We start from the raw sequence: 14,601 nt of genomic DNA, 5'->3' as shown, positions 1-14,601 counted from the left end.
GCCATTCTGGGATGCAGGGAGTGATGAGTTCATAGGGTCAAGGAGATCCCCGCCCTTCCCTAGTCTCTCTGTGCCAGCTGTTACACAAGATCCTGTGAGCCCCTACATCAGGCTTTGCCCAAGAGTAGACTGCATCCCTGGTCTGTGTTCTCTAGACCCAAGGCAGTAGCTAAGCAACAGTTGTTTGGAAGAGGCTAGATAGGACTTAGCTGGAGTTGGAACTTTCATCTCCACACATGTATGTGAAGTCCTTGATGTTGCAGGCCAGAACTGTGACGACCTATTTGTGTTCTGTCTGGGCTCTGCAAGGATTAGAGCAGGCCTGAATTACTGCTTTAACTTCCTTTGTGTTCCAGATACAGTGATGATAGTGACTCTTCACCTACTCTTAGGGCAGCGACTCCTTTTCCTCTTCCTCCTCCTCTTCCTCCTCTTTCTCCAATCCCTTTGAAAGCTTGTTGTGTTTGTGATAATACATGAGCTGCAAAGGGTAAAAGGACATCCTCGAATTACAAACTGACAAAGGTAAAATGTAAAGCATTTTTACAGCAACATAAGCCACATACTCAGAAATAGACCTGGGTCTAAAATAAATGACATTAATACCTAGTCATTTATGACTACTTTTACAATTCATACAGATAATGAATTGGGCTAAAAATACTATAATATTTGGTAGACTTCCAGGCTAGTATCCTTACAACATAACAAAGCACGATTTGATATCCCAAAGAAGCAAGATTCGCAAGTAGGTGTTTTAAAACTATGTAATTGAGTCTTATAAGGTCAGTGAAATCCCCTCAGGATTAATCCTGAGATCCTGTACCTCAGATTGTAGAACCTTTGTCAGTGTCAGCCATGTGGATGAGTCACAGCCATTGCTTGGCCAACGTGCTCTCTGTGAAAGCCTGAGAGAATATTTTCTCTCCATGTGACTCTCCTTAGGCACACTCTACATCATTGATGACTTTCCTCTTTGGCCCTATAATCTCCTTGATCAGAAAATTTGGGACACTACTGAGTTACATGACATTACAGTACAAGTTCTCATATGTCCTGAGTCTTAATTGACCTTAGAAGGCTAGGGCCAAAAAGTTGGCTTTCCTTGAGGCCCTCCTTTTTCTCTAATTTTGGTCTGCAAACTTAGGTTGTTAACCCTCCAGAAGTCAGCTTATTGTTATTACCATACAACCTAGGCTTTTAAGCTTAACCTCACTATCTGTCTGAATATCAAACATCTTAGGCATAACATGGAACAGGTATTTTTCATAAAGTATTGATATGTTGAACTTTTAAGTCCCTATAGAATATGATGAAAAACATTTAAAAAGCTACAACTCCTGTTGCATAGGTCCTGCTTTACCTTGGTCTTAACCATCCAGCAGAAAAGTACAAAAACGAACTATAAAAAGTAAAGCCATGGTGTTATGTTGAGCTGTAGGGGACTCAGGTCAACAATTTCTGACATTGCCAGTGAAGTGGAAGACCGAATACTATTATGGACTACTGAACTCTTTTAGAATATTTTGCTGAGTTTACACACCTATAATATTGAAATGATGGAACATAACAAAAAAAGGGATACAGATGAATGTCCATTTTGTATCTGTGTATTCAAAGTGGTTAGGATAGATATATAGTTACATTCTCTTAATGAATAGAGGGATTTGCTCTAACAGTGTTTGTAAATAGGATATCAAGTCCACATCTTGTACAGCAATTAACCACTAGGAAGAATGTATGCAATGTGTTAATTATTGCAACTGTCCTAACAATTTGGTTTGAAACTGTCTCATTGCTATTTGTTTCTCAATAAAATTACGGAAAAAAAATATAAATAAATAAATAAATAAAAATTACTCCTGGGGGGGGAGTATATATATAATTGACAGCTACTCTTACAACATTTAGCTTTTAGAGGAGTCTCCTAGTCTCGAAAGGATAAAAGCAGAGCAGCATCAATGTCATATATACACAGAAGTCCATACTATAAAGGCTGTAAAGATTTGCTTTCTTCACATTGCATAGAAAATTTGTGAATTATGTTGTATATTTCCTGGTCCACTGTCTTATAGCTTGTCCTGTTCTGCTTTGTTGATCAAATACTGAGTGGCTATAGGCTTCCATCCAGAGGATCCAGGGTTGTAGTCTATCAGAAGGAGACAGATAGCAAAACCTGGGACAGTTAAAGTGACACTTCAGTTGTCTTTCAGATGACTTCTTAGACAGATGACTTCCTATTAGTGGTGCAGGGAAAGATTCTGGTGCAGAAAGCGGTGGCTTAAGTGGGTCATTTGATGAAATTGTGATATCCGGAAAAAACATACCACCTTCAAGCACAGAACCTGGTGGACTAAGTATAGTCAGTCTCCTTTCATAAATGCATCTCTTAGGCTCAGCCCTGCATTTAAGAGGAGGACCCAGGGTTATATCAACTTGCTAATGTCCATCTGAAGCCTTTTAGTATTCCTGGATAACTTAACAGTGGTTTTGCTAGACAGTTGGGTATTTTTCTTCTGTTGGGTAGCAGATTTTCTTTCTCATTCTCCAAGCTCTGGAGTGCTGGGTCTTGCTGGTCTACATCTGGTGCTGGTCGCTGGACAGCTTGGTAAAGTTCGCACTACAAAACCCAGCCTCTTTCCTGACCCATGTACATACCTATTAGAGATCCTGAAGGGCCAGGAGTTTCACTTTTTATTTTTGCATTCCCCACCACAGTGCCTGCCCAACATGCACAGAATACTTATTACATGTTTCTTAAGTGAGATAAATAATGAATACAGTTTATAGTGAACATTTTGCTATTTTATCACTTTTGTTTTCATTTTAAAGAACTTGTGGTAATAACTACATAAGTTTATTATATCAAAGGTCAGCATTTTTCCAGAGACACATATTTGGCATTAATATTAAAGAGAAAATTTGACTTTATATATTAAAGAATTTTATTTTAAAATATATTTTATAAAATGGAGTGAGTTTTATAAAATGGAATGAGTAGCAGATAGAAAATAGTATCAAGCAAACAAGAAAATCTTGACAGTACAGATGAACTTAACATCACAGCCACTAGGACAGTGATTCTTTTTTTTTTTTTTTTTAGGACAGTGATTCCTATAACCAAGTATAGCATTAATAACTGCCGGGCCCTGAGGGACTTTGGGACGTAAGTGTGAAAAGGAGCAGGACTAAGTTCTAGAAAACTAAATGATGCTGGGAACTGGATTTACCTGCCAGATTTCTTCTGAATTCAGAAGGCAAAGCACAAATCATTTAGACCCTAGTACAATCAAGACCATTTGTGAAGAGTCTATGAACATGATGACTTTTAATGCAAAAAGTATGCAAATATTTAACATTTGTAACAGAACATCCAGTTGCCTTGTTTTAATTTGTAGGATGATTTTTAACTGTAAGAACTCCAGAATTACCAGGTTGAGTTCAGGGACCTCTGAGCTGAGACCCATGTGCCATGTCCCTAGTGTGCTGTCTTCTCTGACACCACTTCATTCATACTGTTTCAGTAATGGACGCTCTGATCTGAGAACAGAGTGCAAGAGACCTGAATGACCTTCAGGTGATCCCTCACTCAGGCAGTCTGTGACGCTCGTGGGCACTGCTTGGGCAACAGTCTATTTGTGGTTTCACTGAGTGCTAACAAGGAGTTAAGTCAAGGGCTGGGGAGATGGGACGTACAATCCAAAACGACAGTGAATGCTAAAAGTGCATTACTGCAAAAACACCTTGCTCCCCTCACCCCAGATGCCCTCAGTGTTATTCGTGCCACTTTCTGAAGCAGTGCTAGCGTCCTTTTTTGTGAATGTCTTTAGTTGCCTTGTTATAGCTGCCTTGATGTACTGAATCAGTTCATAATGTTTATCTCTCATGTTCATTTTAACTTTGCATGAGACCCGGAAGTCACATTGTGCCAGGTGTAGTGAATAAGGTGGATGAGGACACACTATGACATTTTTATTTGACAGAGATTAATAAACTTTTTTTAAAAAATAAACTTAAAAAAATGTATTTAGTACAGGGTCCACAGAATCTCACGACATAGATCAGACTTGTAGTGATCCTCCTGTTTTCAGCCTCCGAAGCACTGAGATTACAGGTGTATGCCACCATGCCCAGTCTCATTCACTGACTCAGCTCAGGGACTGAGCCCCAGGCCCCTACGTCTGCCTAAGCAGGTGCTTTAGTCCACTGAGCCACCTGGCCAGCCCCATAAACATTTTGAATAGATCATTACATCAAGGGAGCCATGAAAATGAACTCACAAAAGAGGATTTGCAGATCTGCTTCAGAAGGTGGCGAGAATGATGGATAAGTGAGTTAATAACCAGAGGGAATGAGTAGCATTATGCTTATTACTGTAATACATTTTGATTTTTATTTAAACATTTATTATAGGTTATAGTCACTCCTTGTAGCTCAGAGGAGAGCACTTACCTAGCATGTGAAAGATCCTGGACTCATCTTCAGCAATGAAAAGAAAAATTAAGCCTTGACAGTCATTTTAATTTGATACCTTAACTTTAAGAACTCCCCATGCTATTTTATCGTTGTCTGTATATTTTTAACAGATTATGTCTTCTGTGTTGTTTTTTTTTAAGAGTTGGAAAATAGGACCAGAGACAGGACGGGTCCTGCATGGGTTGCCCTTCTTCCATGTTCTTTTACCCTTCCTTTTTTCTTTCTTTTGGCAGTCCTGGGAATGGAACCCGGGGGCACTCTAGTACGAAGCTACATTTTCCTCTGTTTTTATTTTGAGATGGGATCTTGCTGAAGACCCAGGCCTTGTGATTCGCCTGCCTTATCCTCTACAAGGGCTAGGCCCTCGGGTGTGCACCACCACACCTGCTTTGCCCTTAATATATTTAGGTATGATAAAACTTATTTGTTTTAGCCCTTGTCCTAGATAAAATGAGTCTTTCAGTAGTATGCTACTGCAAGTATTAAATATCACAGAAGAGCTGGGGAGATGGCTCAGTGGAATAAGCACTTCCCTGGCAAACACAAGGGCCTGAGTTCAATCCCCGGTTCCTCAAGAAAAATAAATAAATATCACAGAAGCTGCCCTTATGAGCTGTTGTGTACAGTACTCCTTAATTTTTGTATCACATGGAGAGAAAACATTCTCTCAGGCTTTCACAGAGAGCACATTGGCCAAGTAATGGCTGTGACTCATCCACATGGCTGACACTGACAAAAGTTCTACGATCTGAGGTACAGGATCTCAGGATAAATCCTGAGGGGATTTCACTGACCTTATCAGACCCAAAAGCTACAACTCTTGTTGCATAGGTCCTACTTTACCTTGGTCTTAACATCCAGCAGAAAAGTATAAAAACGAAGTATAAGAAGTAAAGCCATGCTGTTTTGTTGAGCTGTAGGGGACTCAGGTCAACAGTTTCTGACATTGCCAGTGAAGTGGAAGACCTAGTACTATTATGGGCTACTGAACTCTTTTAGAATATTTTGCTGAGTTTACACACCTCTAATATTTAAATGATGGAACTTAACCAAAAAAAGGGGATACAGATGAATGTCCATTTTGTATTCAAAGTGTTTAGGATAGATATATAGTTACATTCTCTTAATGAATAGAGGGATTTGTTCTAATGGTGTTTGTAAATAGAATATCATGTCCGCATCTTGTACAGCAATTAACCACTAGGAAGAATGTATGCAATGTGTTAATTATTGAAACTGTCCTACCAATTTGATTTGAAACTGTCTCATTGCTATTTGTTTCTCAATAAAATTATGAAAAAAGGTCATAATTAAAGCCACTTAACAATGCTTTAATAATATTTCTATGATAAAATTGCTATGGGACACTTTGGAATCCACTGACTTTTAGAGGAACTATTTGTTTTTATAAATAGCTTAAATTTACTTCTGTCACGTACAAAGTTGTTCCCCAACACAAGAAAATTTTAAAGTATCTTCAACCTTCATAACTTAGCAATAATAATGATACTTGAAGCTATTTGCTTTCAAATAATTTTTCTAACAGTTTGAAAACGTGGGCAGACAGAATTTATATATTCTACTTCCCACTCACGTAGGCATCTGTGTTAGGGCTCTACCTCTTCTCCTACATCTGTTTATTAATTGTGTCCCTGAGCAATCAGAAAACTTTTTTTTTTTTTTTTTTTACAAAATTTATTTATTTGGTACAGGATCTTGCTACAGAGGTCAGACTCATAGTGATCCTCCTGTCTCAGCCTCCCCAGTACTGGGATTACAGGTACTTTGCAGTATCAGTGGCAGCACAGCACACCTGGGGTTCTGGGCATGTGGTACTGGGGATCGAACCCCGGTCCTTGTGCTTGCCAGGCACTTAGACCACCGAACTAGCTCCACAGTTCCAGAAAGGTTTTTCTAAGTGACTTAAGATGATGATTGTTTTTATTTTTTTTTTTTTTATTTTTGGCAGAACCGGGATTGAACTCAGGCCCTTGCGCTTACCAGGGAAGTGCTTATTCTACCGAGCCATCTCCCCGGCCCGATGATTGTTTTTAAAAAGGTTTAATATTCAGTACTACTTAAATAAACAACATGAAGAGGAAAAATGATGCTATCTTGAAAGCTTTCTGTGTACTGCCTCCCTTCTCTTTCCTTACTCCAGGTCACTAGAGGTTGTCTGTCTCCTTCTCTTGTCTGCCTTGTTTATACTTCTGGCCCACTTAGGCCTTATAGACTTCTGCTGAATATGACTGTGTACGCCGGAGGTAGGGAGAGTAATGAGGGTAGAGGCTGTGGTCTGCAGGATGCAGGAGAGCTGGGCAGAATGTCATGAAAAGAGCAAGAGAACAAATGGAAGTAAGAAACTGCTCTTCCCTAGATCTTGCAGTTAAGCTGAGAAATAGCATAGTAGGGCTGAAATGGTGTGCAAGAAACCCTAGGTTCAATCCTCGACACCCTCTTGCTAAAAACAAAAAATTGAAAAGTCTAGTTATTCTATGATTCCAGTCTCTTAACCTCATGGATGCTCAGTAAATATACATGGAATTTAAATTCATCTTGTTTTATGGGAGAATAAATGGGACACACTCCCCCACACCAAGTTATGTATATCAGCCAGGGCCTTTCAGATAGCTAGCTGCAGAGCTTCATAAACCCAAGTCCTCCAGTTGCTTTTCAGTGTCTGTACCATTAGAAAATATTAAATATCTTTTTTGCAATGTAAATTTTGTTTTAGTTCTTGGCAAAAAGAAAGTATGACATGTTGAACTCCAGTGTATCATTTCCAGGGCCAGTGGCATTTACTAGCTCTGGTCATGAATGGCAGTACAGGAGAAAGGTTTTATATTTTGGAGTCAGATCTAGATCCAAATTTTAGCACTTAAGCAAATAGTTCCTGATTTTTGTAGCCTAGGCTTTCATATTTTAATAAAAAGAGTCAATAATAGCTACGACGTAGGACTGCTATGACGCCTAAGTGGACTAAGTGTAGGAAACACTTGCTTTGATGTATGGCACAAGTCAGAGTCTTGAGCAAATATTTGTGAAGTGAATAATAGATGATAACTGTTGCCGTATTTATCTCCCTCATAGAGGGTCAACATGCATTCTAAAAGGTAAGCCGGCTCATTTCTTGTTGTCTTAGAAAATGCCTGCTTTACATACCTCACAGCCTTTTAATTTTTTGAATTCCAGGTTAATCCATGGAGGACAGATGCTAAATGGACTGGCAGGCCCGACCGTAATGAACGCAGCACCGTTCCTCTCCACGACGTGGTTCTCTGCAGATGAACGGGCCACTGCCACTGCAATCGCATCCATGCTCAGTTACCTCGGTGGAGCGTGCGCATTTTTGGTTGGACCACTTGTTGTCCCAGCTCCCAACGGGACGTCGCCCCTCCTTGCTGCAGAGAGTAACAGGGCTCACATTAAAGATCGCATCGAGACTGTATTGTATGCAGGTAACTGCAAGCTTTTACTCTTCTTGTTATACTTTTTTATCCCAGTTATCTTCACTCTACTTTTTCTGTATCAGATCACTTCATATGAAATAAGGACTGACGTTTGTCCCACGCACATACTGTGCTGTCTTTGTTATGTAGTATGGAGATGCTTCCTGGAAAGTTGCTCAATTTTAAATGTCTTCTTACACCATGGGTGATTTCTTAGTGTTACTTCTTTTCTCAATTTATAATGAAGCTCTGGGTAACACATATTCTAGTGTCTTCTCTAGATAGCATGCCAGTATATAAATTAAACATGATTGGTCATAAACATCTGTTTGGTCAAACATCTATTGGTAAGCTTTCAGCCCATTTTTTTCCCCTTACAGTTTTTCTATTATTAGCCATGTCCTCTAACCTTACTGGCATTGGGCACTTATAGTTCATTCTTCTACTTCCTGTCTTCTGTATGTTAAGTCTATTAATCAGACATATTGCCCTTCCCAAAGTATTCTCTTGGATCCTTTATATTTCTAGAGTGAAGCTCTAGCTTACTCTTATATTACCATATTACCATATTCTACATATATTAAAAATACATCCTCTCATGTACCTGTTGTTTCTCTGTAGAGACAGCACTTTTTAATAAGTATTTACTAAATACTGCACACTGTGCCATGCTCTTGGCATCACTAAAGTCAATACTGAGCTGTTTATGACACAAAGAGGGATATACAGAGATAGGTAGACCTAACATGCCTAAGTTTGGGAAGAAACCAAAGAGTTAGGGAAGGCTTCACCAAAAACATAAACCAAGTTAAGAATTTTGTGGGAGTTCACTAAGTGTTCAGGTAGGTTAGGATCTTTCTGAAGGAGCAACCGCTGCAAAATCAGGGAGGGTGTGAGAGAACTCAGTATGTTCTAGACTTTGCCTGTAGTGTGATAGGTGAAGCAGTGTGTGTTTGCGTGTCAGTACAAGTAGAGAAGATAAGGCTAGAAAGATAAGGGACCAAGTTATGTTGAACTTTGTCTTATTTATTCATTTTTAATTTTAAAAACTTTTTGTTTTTTGAAACAAGGTTTTGATATGTAGTTTAGGGGCTCTGAACTCACCTTGCAGCCCAGACTTGTCTCAAACTCAAGGCAATTGCTCTGCCTCAGCCTCCCGAGTACTAGGTTTATTGTCATGTACTACCATGCCTGACCTGGGCTTCTGTGTGCTGTTGACTGTGTTGACACTGAGGTGGTTCCTACTGTGAAGGATGAAGACAGCAACTGCAGAACAGAGAGATGGGCACTAATAGAAGGCCTGCAGTTGCTCTGGAAGCTCAGAGGAAAATCCCCAAGCACAGATTCTGATGATGAAGTAGAGCTTCCCAGAGATGCAACATCCGAGTTAGAACCTGAGGGGTGAGAGAGAGGTAGCTAAACACAAGGGGGAGCAGGAAGAATGAAAAGGAGAGGGACAGCTTTGGAGAAGCAGCCCAGGAAAGAAAAAGAACTGAAAAATTTAGAATGGCTCAGACCTCTTGAGAGTAGAGATGTGAGGGAGACAAAGGGAGAAGCCAGGGCTTGTAGTTGCTCTAAACAGGCCGAAAGAGTGTGCAGTTCAGCTGCTCTGGGCAGATACTACCCTCTGAAGCTTATGTCAGAGTCGCATGGTGAAACTTACATTTCAAAGAATGCTTTAGAGGGAATAAAACTGAAAGCAGGAACTACACCAGGAAGCAAAGCATTTAGCCCTCTGTAGGTATTGTATTAGTCACCTAATACCTACCAACACAACCTCAAGAAGAAGTGTAATGCGACTCTGCTTCAAAGGGTTCAGGCCATGGCTGACTTCAAGGCAGGAACATCATGGCAAAAGGGAGTGGCCAAGCAAAACTGCTCACTTCCTAGTGCCAGGAAGGTGAGCACAGGACAAAGGCACCAGAGCGACACACCCAGAGTGTGCCTCACTAGTCCCCTGGGTGGCTCTCACGCCCACAAAGTTGACAGTCAAGATTAGGGTTGGATCCTGGCACCACATGCCACGCTGGCCCCGCCCCCAGTGAGCTGAGCCAGCAACCAAGTCTGGGCGTGGTGGTACAGGTCTGTAATCCCAGCACTGGGAGGGCTAAAAACACAAGGATCAGTATGAGTCCAAGCTGTTGTAGTGAAACCCTGTACCAAATACATTTTTTTATAAAAAAAGATTAATGAGCACAAGTATGTATTACTCATACTTTGAAAATAAATTGAAATATAAAAATAAATAAATAGAAATAAAAGCAGGTAAAACATATGTTTTAAATTGTATTTTGATAATATCTTTTATTTGATTGAAAACCTAAGCAGTAGGGGCCGGGGAGATGGCTCAGTGGAATAAACACTTCCCTGGCAAGCACAAGGGCCTGAGTTCAATCCCTGGTTCCGGAAAAAAAAAAAAAAAAGAAAAGAAAACCTAAGCAGTGATCCTGTCTTTGAAGGAATCAGGTTTTAGGACCTGAGGCCCTCCTTAATGCTCCCTCTGGCTTACCCTCTCTTCCGGTCAAGCAGAGCTTTTTATGTCCAATTCCTAGTTACTCCTTCAGTTGTTTCACACTGAGACCACAGGTGAGTACAGTAGTCTGCCTTTCTGAAACACTGTCCTATAATTCTTTAGTCCATTAAGAATACTTTTGCTAGAATTGTTGCCTTAAAAGGTTAAAGGCTCTTAAATGATTCTACACAAAGGTACTTTATGAAAAGTAAACTACCAACCAATATCTCTCATGAATATAAACACAAAAACCTCAACAAAATACTAGCAAATCAAATCCAGAAATATACTATAAGGCTCATACTCATTAACCAAGTACAGTTCATTCTAGAAGTCAGGATTGGTTTTACCCTCAAAATTCAGTTATAGAGTAAAGGAGTAAAACAGGTGATCCTATAAAGACACAAAGGAAAAACATTTGATAGAACCCATATCCTTTCAAAATGAAAACCATCAACAAACCAGAAAGAGGCATTCCCTCACCCTAGTTTTAAAAAAGATGCATATACTTCCCCTAAGACATGAATAAAATGACGATGTCCAGTCTTACATCTGTTTTACACTGTGCTGAAGGTTCTTCTTCCTTGCCCTTTCCACTGGGCAAGGAAAAAGAAATAAAGAGATTGGAAAGAAGAAAAAGCATCTGTACTGAAAATTACATGATCTTGAATATGGATGACCCTTGAGAGCATTATGCTAACTAAAAATTGCCAGTTACAAAAGACTGTGTATTGTTATATTTATATGAAATATGCTAATACTCACATCTGTACAAGTAGATTAGTGGGAGATAGAACTGTAAGATAGACACAGGGTTTCTTCAGAAGTGATGAGAAAACTCTAAAATCATGGTGATGGTATCACAGTTGTATAAATGTACTGAAAGGCAATGGATTATATACTTTTAAATATGTGAATTGGGGCGGGCAAGAAAGCTCAGTAGACTAAAGCACCTGCCTAGGCAAGCTTAGACAAGCACAGGGACGTGGTTCGATCCCTGGCGCAACATTCTGCTCCAGCCCCGCCCTCAGGGCAAGCTGAGCAGACCAAAGTCTGGGCGACTCTGGGCATGATACTCCCAGCACTGGAGAGGCTGAAAGCAGAAGGATCGCTACAAGTCTGAGCTGTGTAGTAAGACCCTGCAACAACCAAATACATTAAAATGTGTGAATTGGCTGGGGAGGCAGCTCACTGGCGTACGTGCCTGCCTGGAAAGTACAAGTTATAAATAAGTAAATAAATGTGAATTATGTGTAATGTCATGAAGCTACCTAGATTACCTATTGAAACAAGTCAAAAAATATGAAAAAGGCAATCACAGAGGAAATACAAATGTCCAAAAATTGTAAGAAAGTTGTACATTCATCAGTTGTTAATAATTACAAGAACAGTAGGCTGGGCATGGTGGTGCACATCTGTAATGCCAGTACTCAGGAGGCTGAGCTCAGCAGGTGGATGACTGTAAATTTAAGGCCAGCCTGAAATACAAATTGAGTTCAAGGCCAGCCTGAACTGCATATTGAAACCCTGTCTCAAAAAAGACCAAAAAGGGCAGGGGAGATAGCTTGGCAGTTTTAGCACCTGCCTGGCAAACTCAAGGACCCAGGCTTAATCCTGGATACTGCATGCTGTGCCGAGCTCAAGGACCTGGGTTTAATCCTGGATACCACATGCTGTGCCGACCACTAAAACCAGGCATGGTGGGGCATACCTGTAATCCCGCACGGGGGAGGCTGAGACAGGAGGATCACTATGAGTCTTAGATGTGTAGCAAGACCCTGTACCAAATAAATAAATAAAGATTAAGGAAAAAAATTAAAGGACAAATAAAGTAAATTAAAAAAATAAAAGAACTATAAATTTTAAAAGTTCACTAACTTTGTCCTCCACAGACTAACAAAGAACAAAGAGAATGAAAACAGGGCTGGCTAGATAGCTCAGAGGACTAGACTCCTACTTAGGCAAGCACCTGGTTTGATCCCTGGTACCACATGATAAGCTGGCCACTGAGATCTGGCATGGTGGCACACACCTGTAATCCCAGCTCTGGGGAGGCTGAAAACATAAGAATCAATACTAGTCCATGCTGCGTAGTGAGACCCTGCACAAACAAAAAGGAAAAAAACTAAAAGAGAAATTTATAGATTTCTAATTCTGAGAGACAAGACTGTTAACATTCTCTTGCATGTTCTCATTCTCTCTTTACATACTTGGTGTAGTGATCTTCCTGTTTTCAGCCTCCCTACTTCTGGGATTACAGGTGTGCGCTACCATGCCCAGACTTCTTCGCTGGCTCAGCACGCCTGGGAGTGGGGCCAGCACAGCATTTGGTGCAGGGATAGAACCCTGGCCCCTACGCTTACCTAAGCAAGCACTTAAGTCTGCTGAGCTATCTCAACATCCCTTAAAAAATCTATAAATTTCTAATTACTTAAATAAAATCACCTATGCTTGTGTCTTAAAAGAATATTGTTCCATTTGCTACGAATAGAGCCTTAGAATTATCCAACACATAATTCTATTTTCTTCCTCTCCCTCCTTTATTGCCCCAGATAGAATTAAAGGATTCACCCAAATTTCAAGATACTATAGTTAGGGACCGGGGAGATGGCTCAGTAGAATAAGGCAGGGTCTGAGTTCAATCCCTGGTTCTGCCTCCCCCACAAAAAAGATGCTATAGTTAACAGCAAGTCATATCTGTACCCCAAGTTTCCTGATTTTGCTGTTGCTGCTGTGCTTGTCTATTAAATTTGGCACAGTTTACCAAAGCTGGTACTTAACAAACACCAGCACTGTGGAGGGAAAGATGGAGAATCCTTGATGCTTTCACTTCTGTTGGAGTTTTGGGTTTTTTTGTTTTAATTTTTAAATTATTTATTTATTTATTTTTATTTGGAACAGGGTCTTACAATGCAGCTCAGAGTCATAGTGTTTCTCCTGTCTGAACTCTCCCAGCTTTGGGATTACACGTGTGCACCACCATGCCTGCTTTTGGTGGCTGGCATGGTTTGTTCAGGGTTCTGGAGCTGGCACAGTGCCGGGATTGAACCCCGTCCTTGTGTTTGCCAGGCAGGTGCTTAACCACAGAGCTATCTCCCCAGCCTGGTGTTTGTGTGTTTGTAGTTTAGGAATTATTTGAATATTAATATAGATTGCTGACAAATCAATTTTTGAATTTTTATTTTAAAGAGTAAAAAACAATGAAAGAAAATTAGAAATACAGAATTTCAACAAACAAGATGATATAAATTCAACAAAAAGTCCATTTTATTTCTGACTGTTTAATATCCTATTATCTAGTAGTTTTTGTGCTTAAATTTGCTATCTCTTGGTTTCTTACTTTCAGTGCTTTCTGGTCTTGTTCACCTTCCTTTGTTTACAGATTTGATCTGTCCTTCATATGCATCAGAGGTCTTGCTGTGCATCCAGCTTTCCGTGCTCGTCTTAGCAATTTCCTTACACATTCTTTCTTTCCAAGTTCCATGCATGTTAGACAGTCGTGCTAGACCTGTTTCAGATCCTCTTTCACAGTAAAGTACTGTTGGGTTTTAATGTGTTTTTTCCATAGAGTAGCAGGTAGTTTGCTGCCTCCGTCTTTTTTGTGCATGTGTATCACACCATGCTTCTGTGCTGATGGCGTGACTTCTTACCTGAAGCCTGCTGAAGTTCCCACCTGTGTGCATCCATGTTTCTTGCTAGGCTACAAGAAAGGCTAGATAGGTGCTGTATGTTGCTTGATGCTCCGTGAACATTTGTTCAATAAATACTGGAAATACTGGACTTTTCATATTGCCAATTAATTCTATACTTTTTTTCTTTCAGAATTTGGAGTTGTCTGCCTAATATTCTCTGCCACACTAGCTTATTTCCCACCCCGGCCTCCTCTTCCTCCCAGTGTGGCTGCAGCTAGCCAGCGGCTGAGTTACCCTCGAAGCTTTTGCAGATTATTGAGGTAAATATACTTAGAGTCATTGAATGTTTGTGACTTTAGTATAATTTCTGTGTGTGTGTGTGTGTGTGTGTGTGTGTGTGTGTGTGTGTGTGAAAGAGAGAGAGACAGAAAGAGAGGGAGAGAGAGAAGTAAAGAGTAAAACAGGGCACTCGCGGGACCGAGGTGGCAGAAAGACCAGAGCTCTCGCTGCCAGCCCAAGGAAGGATGTCTCC

The 14,601-nt window shown here is 40.3% G+C and overlaps 1 protein-coding gene across 1 annotated transcript in view; it reads left to right on the top strand.

Moving 5' to 3' along the window:
* The window catches only part of Dirc2 (disrupted in renal carcinoma 2), a 98,609-nt gene that overhangs the window by 34,509 nt on the left and 49,499 nt on the right, over window positions 1-14,601 (top strand). The window contains exons 3-4 of the mRNA XM_004642187.2: window positions 7,669-7,934; window positions 14,260-14,389. Of these exons, the coding sequence (XP_004642244.1) occupies window positions 7,669-7,934; window positions 14,260-14,389 (396 nt within the window). The remainder of the gene's footprint in view (window positions 1-7,668; window positions 7,935-14,259; window positions 14,390-14,601) is intronic.

The sequence above is a fragment of the Octodon degus genome, unplaced genomic scaffold (genome assembly GCF_000260255.1).
Source record: "Octodon degus isolate 3935 unplaced genomic scaffold, OctDeg1.0 scaffold00147, whole genome shotgun sequence".
In the NCBI taxonomy this organism is placed as follows: Eukaryota; Metazoa; Chordata; class Mammalia; order Rodentia; family Octodontidae; genus Octodon; species Octodon degus.
This window is presented reverse-complemented; position numbering and strand designations above follow the sequence as displayed.